The sequence below is a fragment of the Lytechinus variegatus genome, chromosome 9, assembly GCF_018143015.1.
Source record: "Lytechinus variegatus isolate NC3 chromosome 9, Lvar_3.0, whole genome shotgun sequence".
In the NCBI taxonomy this organism is placed as follows: domain Eukaryota; kingdom Metazoa; phylum Echinodermata; class Echinoidea; order Temnopleuroida; family Toxopneustidae; genus Lytechinus; species Lytechinus variegatus.
Window position 1 is genome coordinate 15,106,831 of NC_054748.1, and position 19,895 is coordinate 15,126,725.

Genomic DNA, 19,895 nt, shown 5'->3' on the forward strand with positions numbered 1-19,895 from the left:
CTTAATTGAAAAAAATATATATCAAGAGTTGTCTTCTTAAAATTGAGTTGTAGGAGAATATATATTTCAGATTTCAAGTAATTTCTAACTTTGTAAATACTAAGAGTTGTCTTTTTAGGTTGAGTTAAAGAAGAGCTATAGCTATTCGCATTTCAGATTTCTAATAATCTCTTCAAATTCTAAGTAACAAAGACTAAGTCGTTCTTCTCTAACAAAACAATTTTGTTTCCACATGATAATACTAATAATAATATTAATACTAATAGGCAGTTCTTGTATAGCGCATATCACATTATGAATTAAAATATCTCTCTGCACTTCCAAAGGATACTACCCCAGCTGTAACTTATTATTGATGCTTTATCATTGGCTATCGTTCAATCAATAATGACTCAGATATGCTATACCGTATTTTGTCTTAATTCTTTGTGGCATTTTCATCCTTATAAGGCTGGGATAGAAAGACTATAAATGGGGCAATTTATCATCAGATTTATTACCTACCAAAGGTGGTTCACGTGGGGACATTGTGATGTAGTGGTTAAGACTCCCGTCTTTCAATCTTATACCCTTTTTACACACGCTGAAATTTCCTTAACCCTGTAGTATAGGTGGGGCTAAATTGCCATTTAGCCCCAAACCTATAGTACGGGGTTAAGCTTAGCCCACTTTCTTTTTACACAGCATTTTTGCAAAGTGGGCTAACCCCACCTTTGGTACGGGATTGGCCCTGCAAAAAAGCAGGGTTATCCCAGCAATTGCGGTGCTAAGAGCGATAGTACGGGGTTAAGATCGCTAGTGTAAAACGAAAGTGGGCTAAGCTTAAGCCCGTACTATAGGTGGGGCTAAATGGCAAGTACGAGTGAAGTACTTGTACTACGAATGATCAACAAAAACCACTAGTCCGGGGTTAGCGAGTTTCGTGTGTGAAAAGCAAGCATTCCTTATCAGGGGTTACCAATAACAATTTGGCATGTGTGAAAAGGAAAAAAAAATAGTACGGGGTTAGCGATAGTCAGGAGCTAGGAAAATCCTGTGTAAAAAGGGTATGAGGGACGTGGGTTTGATTTCAGCTGTGGCGTGTTTTCCTTCAGCAAGAAATTTACCCAAAATGTGCTGCACTCAACCCAGGTGAGGTATATGGGTACCGGCAGGAAGTAATTCCTTAAAAAGCTGTAAGCACCGGAATCGGTAGACTAGCTTAGTCGGGGTAATACAGGAGTGCCTTGAGCATCTAACAAGGTAGATGTGTGAGTATACATATATATCCTATATTATTTATTATTGTATTATTATAGCCTACAAAACCATTGTGTAGTGAGACAGGCTCAGAAATTTGCACAAAATATGAATACAAATAAAAAGTAAACATTTTTCATACGAGATTTTCACATTCACCTTAATAGATCCGCCACATGCATGCAAAAATCCCTTCAACAATGATCATTAAAAAAAACATGGCAAACATTCATTTCAAGTGTATATATAATTGTATATCTACATGTACGAACAGGTATATCAATATATATAAGAGGTTAGTAGAACTACCTGGATATTGGCTAGTATTTAAGCTGTTCACCCATTCACTGTGAAACATGGTTTTACATCAGAACAGTGGTAAAAACTAAAATCCATGCCCAAATCTATTCAACTAATACCCCTTTCATAAACCCAATTATGCGGCTAATAGCAGCATAATTTGGTCGTAAAATTGGAGGAGGACCAGAGTTATCCGCATTATTTTGATGCTGCTATTATCCGCATAATAGCAGCATCGGGACAAGATTCTGAGTTTATGAACGCAATTCCAAATAATGCGGATAATTGCCATGGTGCGGTCACAAGGTCACCCTTTTCCAACACAACCGCATCGGAGGGGGCGTGTCCAGTTGTCATGACGATTATCCGCCTTTTTCAGGATGGGCGCTCGTAAAAATCATGCGGCTTATTTTCGGAGTTTGTGAACGCAATTTTTATTTAATTATCCGCATTACTCTTAGGCGCCTAATTGGAGGATAGGTTTATGAAAAGGGTATTAATCTTGGAGCAAGGCATAAAAAAATTCAAATATCCCAGACCCTGCCTGTTAGCTCAATATATGCTGACACTTGTAAAATTCCTCACTTGAATATGTCTTTACTTATGCATCTGGAAATCTGGAGAAAAAAAAAATGGTCTATGATTATAGACCAGCAAATTATTTTCTTCAGATTTCAGTCTGCTGCAAAGGCGGATCTAGTCAGGTTGAATGCAATACCATTTCAGACATACCAGCCTCCCGTATTTGCTCATCCCCTCAGGGCCCCATCTTACAAAGAGTCATGATTGATCCAATCAACAATAACTATGGAAGGCCAGCAGTGTCAATATCTATCACGCATATTTGTTCAAAATATTTTTTAACCATGATGTTTACTCATATATTCATTGTTATCTTGAAAGTTCAGTGTGCTTCTCTTTGTTTACAAAGCACATTCTTCAAATTTCTTGTAGAAAATATTATGGCGATGATGGCTTTCCATAGAATTGAGGTTGATCGGATCAATCGCGACTCCTTGTAAGACGGGACCCAGATTTCTTTCCCCATATACATTAAAGGTATTGTTTAACTTTGTGAGCAGCCGACTTAAAAAAATTCTCAAACCAAGATGAAACATGTGTACAAGTGCATGTATTCGAACTAATAAACCCTGAAAACAACCATTATTGAGAATGAAAAGCTAAAACTACAAGGCAAACCCCGATTTTGTAAAATAGGTGTCTTATAGACGCCTAAATACTACACATAAGTGTATGGGATAAAATTAAGATGGTGTTTCCGGTCACTTCATATTCCAATTTTTGAAGCACTAAATAATTATTTTCGAATGCAATTTCTTCTGGGCTTCATTTTTGTAACATATCACAGACACAGGTGACAAGTGTGACCTTCTAGCTTAGATTTTTTTAAAAGTCAAACCAATGTTAACCAATCACTTTAACATTGCCTGTTATTTAATTCCGAGTCATGCAAAATCTCACTCATAGCTGCTGCTGGGCCCCGTCTTTAGAAAGAGTTACTATTGATCCAATCAACCTAACTGTATGGGAATCCTTCATTGTCATAATTTCTTCTAAAGGAAATTTACTCACCTCATTTGTAAGCAAAGAGAAGCACACTGAATTTCCAAGGAAACAATGAATGTATGAATATACACCATATCATACATCATATCTATACAATATTTTGAAACACGCAGTTTAGATGTCCACATTGCTGGCTTTCCATAGTTGTGGTTGATTGGATCAATCGCAACTCTTTGAAGGCAGGGCCCTAGTCTTTGATCTTAAGTAATGCATAAACCCATCTTAGCGAATCCAAGCATGAGATCTTTCCCTTGCGTAAATACATGTAATGAAATTAATCTGCCTAATGAACTGTTCCATGTCTATTATAAAGCCCTGTACGGTCACTGACTTATCTTTGAGTAAAAATATAGCTCAAATTCTGAATTCCTGTGCCCCGTCTTACAAAGAGTTACAATTGATCCAACCAATCATAACTCTATGGAAATCCATCAGTGTCATAATTTTTTCTGCAAGATATTTGCCAAATGTCCTTTCTAAACAAAGAACAACACACCAAATTGTCAAAAAATCAATGAATTTATGGATATTCATTTATATCTACAATTTTTTTTTGAACAACGTGCATTTTATATGATGACTTTGCTGGATTTCCATAGTTGTGATTGATCGGATAAATCGCAACTCTTTGTAAGATCGGCCCCCTGATCCACAAAGTGTACAAAGAGACTCACAGAGTCATATATTTTCTTTGCAGGTAGAATAACATAGTTTGAGATGTGCTGTTAGGTTCATTATTAAAGCTGTTTGTAAGTGATAACAAGCAATTTACTGAATAACTGATGAGCCTTTCTTGTGGTAAATCACATGCACTACATTTCCATTGGTGTTGTTTAAGCTTGTAAAAAGGGTCAACAGTCTTTCATATAATCACTCCTAACTTACAAACAGCTTTGTGAAATGCCTGTCTGGACACACATATATCTTTTACTAATAAAATAGAAATAGTATTTCTGACAGAGGTAAGACCAGAACACGGTTAACCAATATGTACATTCTGCTTAAAAAATAGTTGATCTGTAAGAAATATACAAAATAACGATATAATACCCTTCTTTTTTCCCCGATAGTGCCTGAAATACGAAATGAAAATACCCGTTGGATGAATGTGTAATGGACATGATGGGAAACTTCTACGTCAAGGCATCCTCACTCGGTTACGATTCGCATCTGGTACCATCTTCCAGCTACAGCGGTTACCAGGGATTTGGTCGAGGCCGGCCATATGGCCACATTTTGCCGGCCTTGGCCCGAGTCATGTGTACAAAGTCTAAGGGAAAGGTATTCTCCAGCAGCCTCGCAACTCAGAAGTAATGCCCTTGACTATATCCCTGATGGTTACTCCCAAAACAGTCACTGTCTTCAAGAAGGCTGCCCTGCCTGTCTTCAGAGGTTAGACCCTCCTGTAGGTTCCAGGATGCTGTAAACCTGTGGGTTTACTTCTCCAGTTTACTTGCCCTTCTCCATCCCTGACGGTTACTACCTAAGAGTCGCTGTCTTCCAATAGGCTGCCCTTCCTGTCTTCAGAGGGTTAGAACCTCCTGTAGGTTCCAGGATGCTGTAAGCCCCAGGAGCATGGTTTTTACTTGCCCTTCTCCATTTTTATTTGAAATAGAAACCCAACACGATTGTCTGCACCACCATCTACTGTCACAGCTTATCATATCCGGGTTCAACTTGGAAGAGGTGGTTAACCCGTTGTAAACTGGAACCAGGTGATACCTGCACAAAGTCTGTGGGAATTACAGAATTCAGTATTCAACGGGTTAAGGGATTAGGTCTTCAAGGTTCAAGGTTTGTTCTACACTGTCCAGCCACTGTGAAATAGACTACATGTAGATGGCAGTGGAAACATTCGGTGAATGCACCGAGCCACGATGCCTTTTCAAGCTTGGAGTTGATGATACAAATGCAGGAATATGTATTAATGATAATGCCAATGTACCAGCTCTGGATTGATTGACTGATGCACCACTGTCACGCAACAACAAATTTTACTTAAATCATAATGATAACATCGGTGATATCAATTTCAAGTCTTCTTGTTAACCTCTACCATCAATAGGAAAGAAATTGAGTACAAAGACGAAGCGACCAAGAATGCCCAGTTACTCTTACATGCAACAATAAGTCCCTTTTAATCACTCAGAGTCGGGTCTGTACAGTCGACTCTGAATAATCGCCTACCTCAAGAGCATGATTTCAGACAAATTATGCAAAACATGTGTTAATCACGTCTCCTAAGTCATATTTCGCCTCAGTCGAACACATTCGACTGAAGCAGAGTCACACGTACAACCATCATATCGAACACAAGGCAGTTGGCTAGTGAGAGCGCGATTCACTGGTAGGGTTGGCTGGAGGCGGAACAACTCGTACGTTCCCCTTTCTCTTCCTTGGGTATGGTTGGCATGACGTTGGTAGGTACGCCGCAAACGGACTTGGGAGGGTGGAACAAACCGCAGCCTTTGATCAGCTTCGGTAGGGGCAGCTTCTCCCAGATGTCGGGGCACCTTTTGTTTCTGTTGGCAAAGAAAAAAGGTACAGTATGTGTATTTTTAGGTTAAGGTGTCAATAACAAATGAAAAAAAAAAAAAAAAATGAAAATCCACATTTTATTGTTCGAAATAGAAATACTCCGGAAATTCACTTTACCCCAGTCAATCGTGGGCCCAGCAGCCACTAATTCAAAGGAGTGAGCAACGTTGATCTGGTGACGCACAGTAGCTGCCGGGCCCATGATCAATTGGGCAAAATGAATTTTCAGACGATTTCTATTTTCAAGCAATAAAATAGGGATTTACAATTTTTCTTTTATAATCAAAATCAATTGTCAATACTTCAAAACAAATAGTTTAAACTTGTCTATACCACAAGTTTGTTGTTCTATGTCAAATCCTTCAGCAGGGTATTGATTATCTTGATATAATAGATTATTATTTTGTACTTTCTATTTTGGGGTTATAAGATGAGAATCCCTACATGTATGATCAATATGACTGCATGAGAAGTGGGTGAAATGCAGACTGTGTGACAGTGGGCAAGCCTGCCTTTCACCAATTTTACAAGATTTTTTTTCTTCAAGAATATCAGTCTACTCATAGCGTATGATCTTGCCTTCTTTTTACAGAATCTTGCAGGAAATGCGCATACATACTCTATGAGGGCCGGCCCGTTGGGATCTATACCACACCGTGTATCATTAGAGAGAAATGGAAAGGATGCTGCCTTACATATTTCCATTGGAGTCATTCATGATGCCACTGCACAGATCATGAATGTCCGGTTTAGGCGGGTCTCCTATTGCCTCGTTCAGCTCCACCAAGAGCGGCGGGACCGGGATAGATGGATACTCCAGACGAAAACCAAGCAACGACTCCGCCTGGAGCAACGAGGTCGAGCGCATTAGCTGCATCTTGGTTACCAGGTGAAAGAAGCGTCTCGTCTCCTGAGGATCTTTGCGGCTCAGCTCTCGCCTAAGACATTCCATGATCAGCTCCGATTGGGGCTCGATGTCTGTCCTTCGACGGAGCCCAGCACGATCTGAAAAATCAGCCAAGTCTAATATAAGCCTTGTAATATGCAATTTCTCTTTCCCATTCATGTCCATAATTTCCTTTAAAATATTTCTGCTCCAGTTTGAGCTACATCTAAATAATGCTTTTACAGTAGAAGTGCAAAGATAGGACCACAAAATGAGTTCAATGATTTGTTTCAAACTAAGGATCTTAAAGCCGAATAAAACGATTATTTTATCTCATTTTATCTGACAGAATATGATGAAAGATGAGCATGGTGTATGAACATTACACGAAAATCATAGAGTCCATGATGAAATTACAACAAATTATGGCATGCAGGCTCTCACATACGGTTTGTACAATTTAGTAGGAAATGGATATAATCGTACAAAAATAATTCATATTTCTAGCAATTCTTTCTGTTCTCACATAGGCCTGAAAATGAGATTTTTTAATTTCAACATTTCACAATTGCAACAGGGACAGATTTTGCAACATTGTAAATCCATTGAAAAAAACTTGTGAAATCACATGGACAGCTCAGAGGTTTTTGTCCAAAATTGGTGGACCGGAACAGCAGATTGTCCTTAAGTTTTTTCAAAGATAATTTTACATTAATGTACCAGATATAGATATACATGTATGATACCATGGTAGCCTTGATTTTAAAGACTTTCTCATGAAATAATTGTTTGCTGCAACTACATGTACTTTCCTTTACCTTTATACTAAAAACGTATTTGACTTTTAGGAGGTCAGACTCCACTCTGGAAGTTGCATGTACATGCAGAAATGGACCATTGCATCCCAATTCTCACATGTTGGTAAACCCCGATAGTACAGTTATTTGTGTCATAGAGCACTTTTCCTGTTGTTTCAAGGTCATGTGAGTGCCACAGCATAAAACAAGCTCTATCTATTTTTTTTTATATGGATGGCCACAATACCATAGGCGGCGGAAGCGGGGGGGGGGGGGGGGGGGGGGGGGGGACAGGTCCCATTCTAAATTTGAGGTGGGGGGACGGTCCCTCCCCTAATTTTTTTGTTGAGAACTTTTTGGGGGGCTTGTTATATTTTTTTCCTGCGTCCCCCCAAAATTCAGGTGGTCCCCCCTTTTTTTGGCTTGTCAAAAAATTGTGGTGGTTCATCATACAATTTTGGTTGATACCTTTTTTTTTTTGGTAGTCAAATTTTTTACCTGTCTCCATCCCAAAATTTCAGTTGGACCCCCCAAAATTTATTTTGTCTTCCGCCACCAATGCACAATGCCCAGTAAGTGTAGTGTGGCTTCAGTGTGAACACAAACCTGAATTAATGATGGTGGATGCGATGAACAGTGACGTCTCCATCTCGCTGAGGCTGAGTTTACTGAGAGATTGGGTGAACTCGAAGACGTGCCGCCATAGATTGTCCTGTCCCATACTCTCCAGGAGACGGGAATCGAGGAGGGTGTTGTTTCCGAGGATGAGGCTACGATCGGTGTGAGACACCAGGGGACTGACCTGGATCATCCAGACCTCGAAGTAGGACTGCTTTAGAAGCTGCATCTGATCACACTAAAAGACAAGAGAAAATGCGGTATTTAGCTAGGATCTGAACACATTATGGTTTCTCTCCATTTAATATTTCCTATTGAAAACTTTGTAATGCTCTGAAAGCATGATTGCTTAACAAGAAAGTGAAGTAACAATGGAAAAAAGGAGGTCAGATGTACAGAATGGTGATGACTGCTGATGATGATGATGGTGGTGATGATGATGGTGGTGATGATGATGGTGATGATGGCGGTGGTGATGATGGTGGTGATGGAGGTGATGATGATGGTGGTAATCATGATGGTGATGACGGTGGTGATGATGATAATGATGTTGGCAGTGATGATGGTGGTGATGATGATAATGGTGATTAAGGTGATGATAATGATAATAGTAATGATGATGGTGATGATGATATGATGATGGTGATGATGATGGTGATGATGATAATGATGTTGGTGGTGATGATGGTGGTGATGATGATAATGGTGATGATGATGATGCTGATGCTGATGATGAAAATGATAATGATGTTGATGACGATGATCATAATGATTGCGATGGTGATAATGATGATAATAATGGTGATGATGACGACGATGGTAGTGGTGGTAATGATGAAGATGATGACAGTTATGATCACAATTATCATATGGCCACAGCATACCTGCTGTATCTTCATAAAGCCCGGAAGGCACTTAGCAAACTCCACAATCCTCCTGATGGCTGGTGAGATCGCCTCAAGGAATATCTTCCACGCAAAAGTCTTGCTATTTTTCTTCTCTTCCTCCCTCAGATCCGACGTGAACGAGTCGGGGACGACGGGGGCGCCACTGCTATTCAACCTCTCCTGCAACAAACAAAGATTGTACTTAAAATTCATTTCCTTGGTTAGAATCGAGGTTATAAACCTTACTTCCTGGGGCCGTTTCATAAAGCTGTTCGTAAGTTAAGAGCGACTTTAAGAACGACTGGTGATCCTTTCGTGTGGTAAATGATACGTTCATTGGTGATCACTTAGCGCGTAAGAAATGTACACCAGTCGTTCTTGAAGTCACTCTTAACTTTAATACGAACAGCTTTATGAAACACTAACCAGGTTCCTTTTGCAGGTGAGCCAAGGGGCCCCACTACTATTCGCCCTCCAACAACAAAGATTCTGTTTATCATCTCTATCCTGGGATAGAATTAAGGTTGCAAAATTTGTTTCATGATTCCCTTTGGAAGATGAACCATGGGGCCCCTCTACTATTCAACCTCTTCTAAAACAACAAACAAATATTGTATTTACAATCTCTATCCTGGGGTAAAATTAAGGTTACTAAACTTGTTTCAAACTTCCTTTTGCAGATGAACCACAGGAATACACTACCTATTAAACTTCTCTTGCAATAAACAAAGATTGCATTGATCAAGCATCATCTCTTTTTAGAGTAGAATGAAGGTTACTAAACTTGTTTCAAGGTCCATTTTCCAGATAAACCGCAGGTACCACACTACTATTAACCTTCTTTTGCAACAAATCAAGATAGCGTTTCTTCCTGGGACATGATTCATTGCAACAATCTAAAAATGAGTTCAAACGGAATCCAATCAAATGTGTGCCTCCTTACCATGAGTTCTGAGCGTCTATCAAGTAACGACTGAACCGTTTTCTTATCGTAGAGGAAAGTAGCATCCCTCGCTTGGAGGATCGTCTGGCTCATCGTGTAGATCTCCATCTCGCGTTTCTCACGTGCCTCTCTATCTTCTGCTGTCTCTGGCCTTGTTGCCAATTTGCGGATCTCATCAAGATTATTCTGCTTGACTCGCTTCGAGTAGCGTCCAATCCTCACAGCTACATAAAAATGAAGATAACAGCATCACATTTTAAAACATAAATATGCATTTTTTTACAATGGATTTCATTCTTGAAATGTTGCCAATTTGCGAATCTCATCACAATTATTTTGCTTCATTCACTTTAGAGCAACGTCCAATCCTCAAACAACAAATGAATGAACATATTAATTCCATCACATATCTTGCTATTTCAATAAAAATTTGCATTTTTATGTATAATCAATTCCATTTAAACAGAATGGAATTGATAATGATAAATGAAGAAGTTGGCAACTTTCAGCAGTGAGTAGCGAAGTCACACCATCACTTCGGCCTTGTTGCATTTAAGCGAAGCATTGTGGGTCAGTTGATTAGTCTCTGGACTTCAAAACAGAGGGACACTGGTTCGAATACCAGTCATGGTATAATTTCATTCAGCAAGACATTGATTCACAATGTACAACACTCAACACAGGTGAAGTACATGTAGGCCTAAATGGATACCAGCAAGTAATTCCTCAAAAATCTGTGAGCACTGGAATTGGGAGACTAGCATAGCTGGGGTAACATGGGGCACCTTGAGCACCTAACAAGGTGGATACATGCATGTGCGATGTAAAATACAAATACCCTGTTTTATCAATATCATAAGATTTCCTATGGCAGTAACTTTGAAATCTAACATTGGTAAAATTCTCCCATTCAATCCTCGAGTCTGATTGGTGCACAGTTTTCACTACATGATGTACAGAGAGTAAATGTATTGAAATTGCCAATCAAATGACAAAGAACAGATAGGATGTCATTGCTGAAAATTGGTGAACCGGAACTGTACAACAGAAGCTTCATCCTAACTTTCAAAAAATTGCAAAAATGTTGTTTGTCCAGATTTAAGGATGAAACTGCTGTTTTGATTCCTCAATTTTAGAAAAATACTTCTTGGTTGTTCAGTCATGAAGGGCATTTGAAAATAATTTTCTCTGTTCTTGAACCATCCGTACGTCGTGGTGCAAAAACTCTGTCATAAATCAAGAGAAACTTACATTCTTTTGACATTCCAACAGCGAGGCACTTTCTAAATCTGCAATGCTGGCATCGATTGCGATTAACTCTCTCAATCTGACAGTTCCCGGAAAAGTGACACTTGTACTCCATCTTCTTTTGAATGCTTCTTCGGAAGAAACCCTGAATAAAAGGAAGTACTTGATAGAGTACATTACATTCATCAAAATATTCTGCCACATGTCAAAAAGCACACTATAAACTTAACCGTCCTTCATACTAACATTGTATTTTTTCATTGGTCTGGTACAGGTTAAAACCTATTTGGTATACATGTGGTTCTTTTGACTTGGTTTCTTTGATTTGGTATAGGTTTTTTATCAGCCTGGTTGGGTTTAGAACAGTCTGGTATAGGCTTTAATCAGTCTCGTATAGGTTTTAATCAGTCTTGTATATTTTAATTGATTTGGTATAGTATTTGACCAATCTGGTTGGGTTTAGAACAGTCTGGTATAAGTTTTGATCAGTCTGGTATAAGTTTTGATCAGTCTGGTACAAGTTTAGAACAGTCTGGTAAAGGTTTTGATCAGTATGGTATAGGTTTTGATCAATCTGGTAAAGGTTTTGATCAGTCTGGTACAGGTGTTGATCAGTCTGGTATAGGTGTTGATCAGTCTGGTATAGGTGTTGATCAGTCTGGTATAGGTGTTGATCAGTCTGGTATAGGTTTTGATCAGTCTGGTACAGGTTTTGATCAGTCTGGTATAGGTTTTGATCAGTCTGGTATAGGTTTTGATCAGTCTGGTATAGGTTTTGATCAGTCTGGTACAGGTTTTGATCAGTCTGGTATAGGTTTTGATCAGTCTGGTATAGGTTTTGATCAGTCTGGTATAGGTTTTGATCAGTCTGGTATAGGTTTTGATCAGTCTGGTATAGGTTTTGATCAGTCTGGTATATGTTTTGATTAGTCTGGTATAGGTTTTGATCAGTCTGGTATAGGTTTTGATCAGTCTGGTATAGGTTTTGATCAGTCTGGTATAGGTTTTGATCAGTCTGGTACAGGTTTTGATCAGTCAGGTATAGGTGTTTATCAGGCTGGTATAGGTTTTGTTCAGTCTGGTAGTGGTTTTGATCAGTCTGGTATAGGTTTTTGATCAGTCAGGTATAGGTTTTGATCAGTCTGGTATAGGTTTTGATCAGTCTGGTATAGGTTTTGATCAGTCTGGTATAGGTTTTGATCAGTCTGGTATAGGTTTTGATCAGTCTGGTATAGGTTTTGATCAGTCTGGTATAGGTTTTGATCAGTCTGGTATAGGTTTTGATCAGTCTGGTATAGGTTTCGATCAGTCTGGTATAGGTTTTGATCAGTCTGGTATAGGTTTTGATCAGTCTGGTATAGGTTTTGATCAGTCTGGTATAGGTTTTGATCAGTCTGGTATAGGTTTTGATCAGTCTGGTATAGGTTTTGTTCAGTCTGGTATAGGTTTTGATCAGTCTGGTATAGGTTTTGATCAGTCTGGTACCGGTTTTGATCAGTCTGGTACCGGTTTTGATCAATCTGGTATAGGTTTTGATCAGTCTGCACTGGTACCGGTTTTGGTCAGTCTGGTATAGGTTTTGATCAGTCTGCAATAGGTTTTAATCGGTCTGGTATATTTTGATTGATTTGGTATAGGTTTTGATCAGTCTGGTAAAGGTTTAGGTGGTCTGGTAAAGGTTTTGATCAGTTTGCTATAGGCTGTGATCAGTTAGGTTTTGACTGGTGTGGTAGGTATAGGTTTTGATCAGTCAGATATAAGTTTTGATTGGTCAGGTAAACGTGATTTGTCTAGTTTAGGTTTGTTGGTGTATGTGCTACATATAAGATTCTAAAAATGCCTATGATTAAAAAATCAACACACGCTCTTTCTTCATTTACATGCAGTGCATCTCTGTGATTTGGGGGTCCTATATGCCATAGACATGTACATGTGGGTCATAAAGACAATTATAGCAAATTTGAATAGTTGATTTCTTTTGGAAACTTAAAATTTAAACATGCAAATTTATGAATAAAATCATAATCATTCTCCTATTCATGAAAATTTAGCACTCAAATCAGTATGTTTTCCTTGTTTTTAGATAGATATGCTTAGGGTAGGGGGACTGACTTAATTCTTTTATTCAGTATTTTTCGTCAAATGATAAAAGTGATATAATTACCTTACAGCCCTCGCAGGCCATGACGCCATAGTGAAAACCAGAGGACTTGTCACCGCAGACCTTACAGGGTAGACACACCCCATCAGCGTTACAGCCCCCTCCCACTCGACCATTCTCGCCGGTGGTCGTAGTCGGGTCTGTGAAACTATCAATGCAGCTTTCATCTGAAAAATATGAAAGTCAGATATAGGCATTAAAGAGAAATTCAAGTAGTTGCAGTAAACACTGATTTCATGAGAAAGTCTGTAAAACAAGGCTTAATTGTCAGTATATCATTGAGGATCTAGATCTGGTACAGTTACATGAACTGAACTTTGTGAAATCTTGAAATCTACGCTGAAAAATGTTCACACCGAAGATCCCCAACACAGATAAGCGCATGTGGGACAATGTATAATTATAGCTTAGAGCGTCGGGCCCGACGCTCTACCCGAATCCTGTGCTTATTTCTCAGCAATTACACAATTTCTTCCAGAATCCTTTGGCACATGCGTTTTATTTATATAGACACTTTGGTGGTCATTTCATAGGATTCTGTACGAACTCATGTTGATATCGTTACCAAAACTAGCATTTACCTTTACCTCTAGGCCGAGCATATTTATATCTAAATAAATAGAGTAAAATTCACAGAGCAAAATGCTACAAATTTCATTCAAATCGGATAACAAATGAGAGTTACTGAATTTTAAAGTTAGGCAATATTTTGTGAAAATAGCTACATGTATATGCACGTTGATGTAAATATTCATTAGGTGGGCTCATGATGTCACATCCCCACTTCCCTTTTTCTTATGTTATTACGTGAAATTAATTGTTTCATTTGTATTAAATGGCATGTCTCCATTATGATGAAATAAGTTACAGGAATAAATAACTAATGCTATCAATCAGTTGTCAATCCAACTGTTTTAGTTTTTGGTAGAACAATTTAGAATAAAATCAATATAGTAAAATACAAAACAACAAGTGGGGATATGACATCATTAGCCCACCAAATTGATATTCATATTCCCCTGGTGCACCAGAATACTACAAATCTAGCAATGTAATACCTGATGAATTTCTTTTTTTTTAATCATTAAAACAAATATCAGAATAAAAAAAAATAGACAAATATCAACATAATACATTTTCAAATGTGGGAGACCTCCATATTACCCTAAACACGTTTGGCTAGTCTTAAAAAAAAAGCTTTGGAAAATAAATACCCTAAATTTGGTTGACCCTGCATTCGACCATTGACCAGTCTTTCAACACCACCCTTTTTCTTGACAATCGTTGTTTTTTGATACCCTAAAATGAGTGCAAATGCGGCCAGAGTCCAAAACTGAAAAACATCCCTTTAAAGTTTTTTTGGTTACGCATGTGTACAGCAATATATTTGACTGGTCCCCCCCTCCCCCATGGTTTTCATACCATACTACTAACACATTGATTAACTTTCAAAATGCTCAAGTCAAATGGCAATACTCAGGAATGGCACAAGCCCACATTGATATTTGTCCCGGGAGGGGGGGGGGAGGGGGCACTTCCATCGATGAGTGTATACCATGCGGTACCATGGGGTTTCAAAAAGCACCCTAGCAAGTATTTTCCATGTTCTGAAAATGCACCCCTTGACGAGTATTGGCATGTGAAACCCCACCCTTAACAAGTATTGGAAACAAAATGGCACCATTAGCAAGTATTCCCGAATTGACCCCCCTAAACACATACGATAGTATCATAATTGTGGACGCCAGCTTGACCTTTATTTTCATTGGGCTTAGTACCACCCTACACACCTCACTAAAATTGGACCCTATAAACATGTAGTGTTGGGGCAAAAAGAACATTTCAAGTTCAAGTTTATTTATTTCAAACAAAAAACATCACATTTATATTAAAAGCATTTTACTCTTTTTATACCCTCGCAAATTTTGTAGTGTTTTTTTTACACCCTTATTATCTTGAAAAAGAGATCCTTTTTACATGTTTTTTTGTCACGCATGCATGGTATCCACTTGTCAATAGTAGTGCCCCCCCCCCCGGGTTATTTGTATTGATTTGTCTTCTTTTGACATTTTTTCTCTTTCATTTTCCATACATTATGATTCAGAAGTTTCATAACATTGAACTTTATGTGACATATCCGTTTACATAAACATGTACATGTACGTGTTTTATCCCCTAGTGTGGATACCACTCATCAGCATTGTTAATACAGGAGGACAATTAGGGACGATTACGTCCTTCATCAGGGCCATAATCGCACCTATAATGCCCCAAATACAATCATTTTGGGGTGACAAACTAGGACTTCACCCTATTAAAGATTTGCCACAAAGAATTTCATTGACACCAATAATTCAATATCATAAAGTGACTGACATTTGTTTATTTTACCAGATAATTGCTTCTTAATTGCAAAAAAAATTGCACTCCCGATGAAAAAAATAACCCCTAAATGTCAATAATAGACTGAAGGTGAAATAAAAAGCCACACCCCATAAAGATTACCTCCTATCAATCATGCCACTCATATATATATATGATAAGTTTGAAAACAGGATACACAACATTTGTGTTAAACATTGTTTGTAACTTAAGAGACTGGCCCGTATTTTTAAGTCAGGTTTTACTTTAATAGACCATGGTATAACTCTGCGCTAAAATTATGGTATTGTATGTTTCTCATGTTTATTTTGCTCTTTCCTGATTCATCGATGGTGAAGAGAATCATCTATTTATACTTCCCAGACAATTATGAGTGATTTGAGAGCCAAATGTGCTGAATATGATATTTCTACCGTTATTGATTTATGTAACAATTGGCTATCCATACTTGAACCACAATTTTAACCCTGAGCTTTAGTAAAACCCCGACTTCAGAATACGGGCCTCTGCCTTTAACGTTCAAATGGAAACACAATAAGAAATTTTCCAAATAGGAGTTCAATAAAGCTTATAAAAGTCCAATTTAAGATAATTAGCCAATAGAAAAAAAGTCACTGACAAAGTATAACAAGAGGGAATAGGGTTCTCAAAACTTCTCAAAACCAACTGAGACAAGAGACAAAATTATAATTATTATTCATTTATTTATTTTATTTGCATTTTCATTTCATTTTTTTTTAATCATTATTATTAATTATTTATTTGATCTGATTTGATTTTTTTTAAGGGGGGGACTACTTTCATTACTTTCTGGGTAACATTGGATATACCTGTAAAGCTTAAGCTATTTTGCTCTTACACTCGTACCCCACCACACAAATGCATGTAGGCAAATAAGCCCGGGGGGGGGTGCTACATAGTGTAAATGTATGTTTTCAATCTAACTTTTGGCTACAGGGCATCACCAATTCAGAAAGCCCAAGAAATTCCTTATTTTTCTTATTCCAAAGACCCTCAATTTTTTTTTCTCTTTCGAGTGCCCACTCATACTCTGTGTAGCACAGTGGAAAATTGCCAACCGCGAACAGCCAAAGATCTGCACAGCTATTCGGAGACCGCTGATTGGTTCATCGCTCAGAAACACAGAATGAGTGCTCTTCCAGGGCATTGCATTTAAAAAAAAAACAAGTGGAATGCCTCTGGCCGTCTCACCTGCATCACGCGGTTCAATATAGCAGCAGTGCTGACTTTGAATACTACTCTAACTCGCACAAGATGTTCAGTGATACATGGTTACTCTTATGTCCACTTTTTATGAACTAGACCAATAAACTTACAGAGATATGATGGTTATTCAACAAAAAACCCCAACATGGCCAAAGTTCAATGACCTTACATGACCTTTGACCTTGATCATGTGACCTGAAACTCGAACAGGATATTCAGTGATACCTGATTACTCTTATGTACAAGTTTCATGAATCAGATCCATAAACTTTCAAAGTTATGATGGTAATTCAACAGATACACCCAATTCGGCCAAAGTTCATTGACCTTTGACCTTGTTCATGTGACCTGAAACGCGCACAGGATGTTCAGTGATACTTGATTACTCTAATGTCTAAGTTTAATGAACTAGACCAATAAACTTTCAAAGTTATGATGGTAATTCAACAGATACCCCCGATTCGGCAAAAGTTCATTGACCCTAAATGACCTTTGACCTTAATCATGAGACCTGAAACTTGCACAAAATTTTCAGTGATGCTTGATTACTATTGTGTCCAAGTTTCATGAATCAGATCCATAAACTTTCAAAGTTATGATGGGAATTCAACAGATATCCCCAATTCGGCCAAAGTTCATTGACCCTAAATGACCTTTGACCTTGGTCATGTGACGTGAAACTCATGTAGGATGTTCAGTGATACTTGATTAACCTAATGTCCAAGTTTCATGAATTAGGTCCATATATTTTCTAAGTTATGATGACATTTCAAAAACTTAACCTCAGGTTAAGATTTCGATGTTGATTCCTCCAACATGGTCTAAGTTCATTGACCCTAAATGACCTTTGACCTTAGTCATGTGACATGAAACTCTAATAGGATGTTCAGTAATACTTGATTAACCTTATGGCCAAGTTTTATTAACTAGGTCCATATACTTTCTAAGTTATGACGTCATTTCAAAAACTTAACCTCAGGTTAAGATTTGATGTTGACGCCGCCGCCGCCGCCGCCGTCGGAAAAGCGGCGCCTATAGTCTCACTTTGCTTCGCAGGTGAGACAAAAATTATCACAACCCTGAATGTTGACAAGTACCTACTTGCAATTTTCTTTTGAGGATATTATGCGTAATTTGCTTTCAAATTGGCAAATAAAAAGAAGACCTGTAATTGACCAAATCTGAGGTGGTCTGAAACCTGCTATGTCTCTTCTGTATCAAATTCATTGTTGCCAAATTCTAGCCTCCTCTCAAGTCAAGGCATAGTCAGCAGAGATGCCAAGTTCAAAGACCAGCTATGCGTGAGATTTTCCGTGAATCTGAGTGAGATCACAGACATTGTGTACAATTTATATGGGGATAGGCTGTGATACATGTAGTTGCGTGAGACAGATATTTGAGGGGATAAACAAGAGTCCAAAATGCTTGAGTCTCACGCATAATGCGTGAGACTTGGTAGCTCTGAGTCTGAGGCCTCAGTTTGACCTTAATGTATGCTTGCCAAAGGTCAAAATTTTGAGTCAAACACAACTTTAGGTAATTTTAAATACTGTATTGAAAATTCCACATTAATATTTATGGTATTTTTAATCCTTGATTTTTCATGTTACTCATTGCAGTAGCTGTATTCAGACCAACCACACCATCAGAGTACATGTACCTGTTACATTACAAGAACCTGTTCAGTACTTATATCAGATAAAAAGCATTCTCTGCATTTACGCCACCCGAAGCAGACCCTTTGGAGGCAATGTCTGGATGCCCCCATTTTAAGACCAGGAAGTTATTAAAGTTCCAGAGCCCCCTATTTTCATTTTTTTATGTGGCACATGTATGTAGGTATCATGTTATAATTTGAATACCCCCCCCCACCCCGGGGCAAATCAGATCTTTGGCATGAGTAGGCATAGTACATGAGAGAAACCAACTGAAGGGTCTTTCTCTATCACTCGTCCATTTCTCTAGGCGGTGCTGCACCAGCCCGAGTTTGCTCGATCTCGAGATTTTAGCCCGATCGGCCCTCTTCGCAATTAATCTTGTGATTCAAGAAACCCCCGTCTCCACCATCGCGAGAAAAGCGATTCCTGCTCGAATGAGGCATTGATAAATTATGGTCTGACGCCGTGAATAAATAATCCTGAGTGTGTCTCCACCTGCAAATAATTTGTAAAATAGTGCGCTGTTATGCAAATAATCCCAAGTTGACTAACGATTGCAATCTTGAGCACGATAATCGCGTCTCCATTCAAAATAATCTCAAAATTGTTCATATCGGGATAATTTGCAGGATCAGAAATAGCACGCTAATTTGAAAACTCGGTTGGTGAAGACGGACCTTCTGTCTCCTCTCTTTCTTTCACTCTTCTCTTGGCATGGCTAACATCTCTCAGGATTTACTTGGCAAGTTGGCTATTCAGCTTTCTCAAGTTGATTCAACAAGCCAAAAGATGCAAACATAGGCGACCGAGTCAGCTCATCAAAACCGGATATAACATGCCTCCAGACCTTGGAGACCATGAATGATTTATGGGGAGACGCATGGTACATACTGTATGAACAAAAACATCTTGAAACTTCTAAAGGGGAAGGTCGCCCTGACAAAAAAGTTTATCATAAAAAATATCAGAAATAAATAACCAAATATTGGTGAAAATTTGAGGAAACTCATCAAAGGTCTCAAAAGTTAATTAGAGTAAATTCTTTCTGTTATTTGTGATGTCACATGCGAGCAGATTCCCAAGTATCATAAAAAATCAATGAAATGTCATTTTCTTAAAAAATGAAAAAGGTAGTTTTATTGTACCTTCAGTATATTACACTGTATTTCGTACCCACCCCACACCCCAGAAGAACATTTTTAGTTAGTATAAACCATATAAGGGGAACACCTGACAAAAAGTTAATTTTAACTAAAATAGCATAAAATTGACAAAAAATTTCGCCGAAGGTTTGAGCAAAATCCATCAAAGAATAAAATAAGTTATAAAATATTAGATTTGTAACATCATGTGTGAGCAGCTTTCCTACATGTATACATTTCTTCCTTCTTTCAAAGAAACAACCTCATCCATTCTTACCCTAC

General features: G+C 38.3%; 1 protein-coding gene across 1 annotated transcript in view; it reads right to left on the reverse strand.

The window, feature by feature from the left end:
* Window positions 1–4,889: 4,889 nt before the first annotated feature.
* The window catches only part of LOC121421546 (nuclear receptor subfamily 1 group D member 2-like), a 45,464-nt gene continuing 30,458 nt past the window's right edge, over window positions 4,890–19,895 (reverse strand). The window contains exons 4-10 of the mRNA XM_041616288.1: window positions 13,208–13,371; window positions 11,047–11,188; window positions 9,796–10,019; window positions 8,850–9,032; window positions 7,954–8,203; window positions 6,360–6,669; window positions 4,890–5,648 (exon numbers count right to left, since the gene is read on the reverse strand). Coding sequence (XP_041472222.1) covers window positions 5,468–5,648; window positions 6,360–6,669; window positions 7,954–8,203; window positions 8,850–9,032; window positions 9,796–10,019; window positions 11,047–11,188; window positions 13,208–13,371 — 1,454 coding nt within the window. The 3' untranslated portion in view covers window positions 4,890–5,467. The remainder of the gene's footprint in view (window positions 5,649–6,359; window positions 6,670–7,953; window positions 8,204–8,849; window positions 9,033–9,795; window positions 10,020–11,046; window positions 11,189–13,207; window positions 13,372–19,895) is intronic.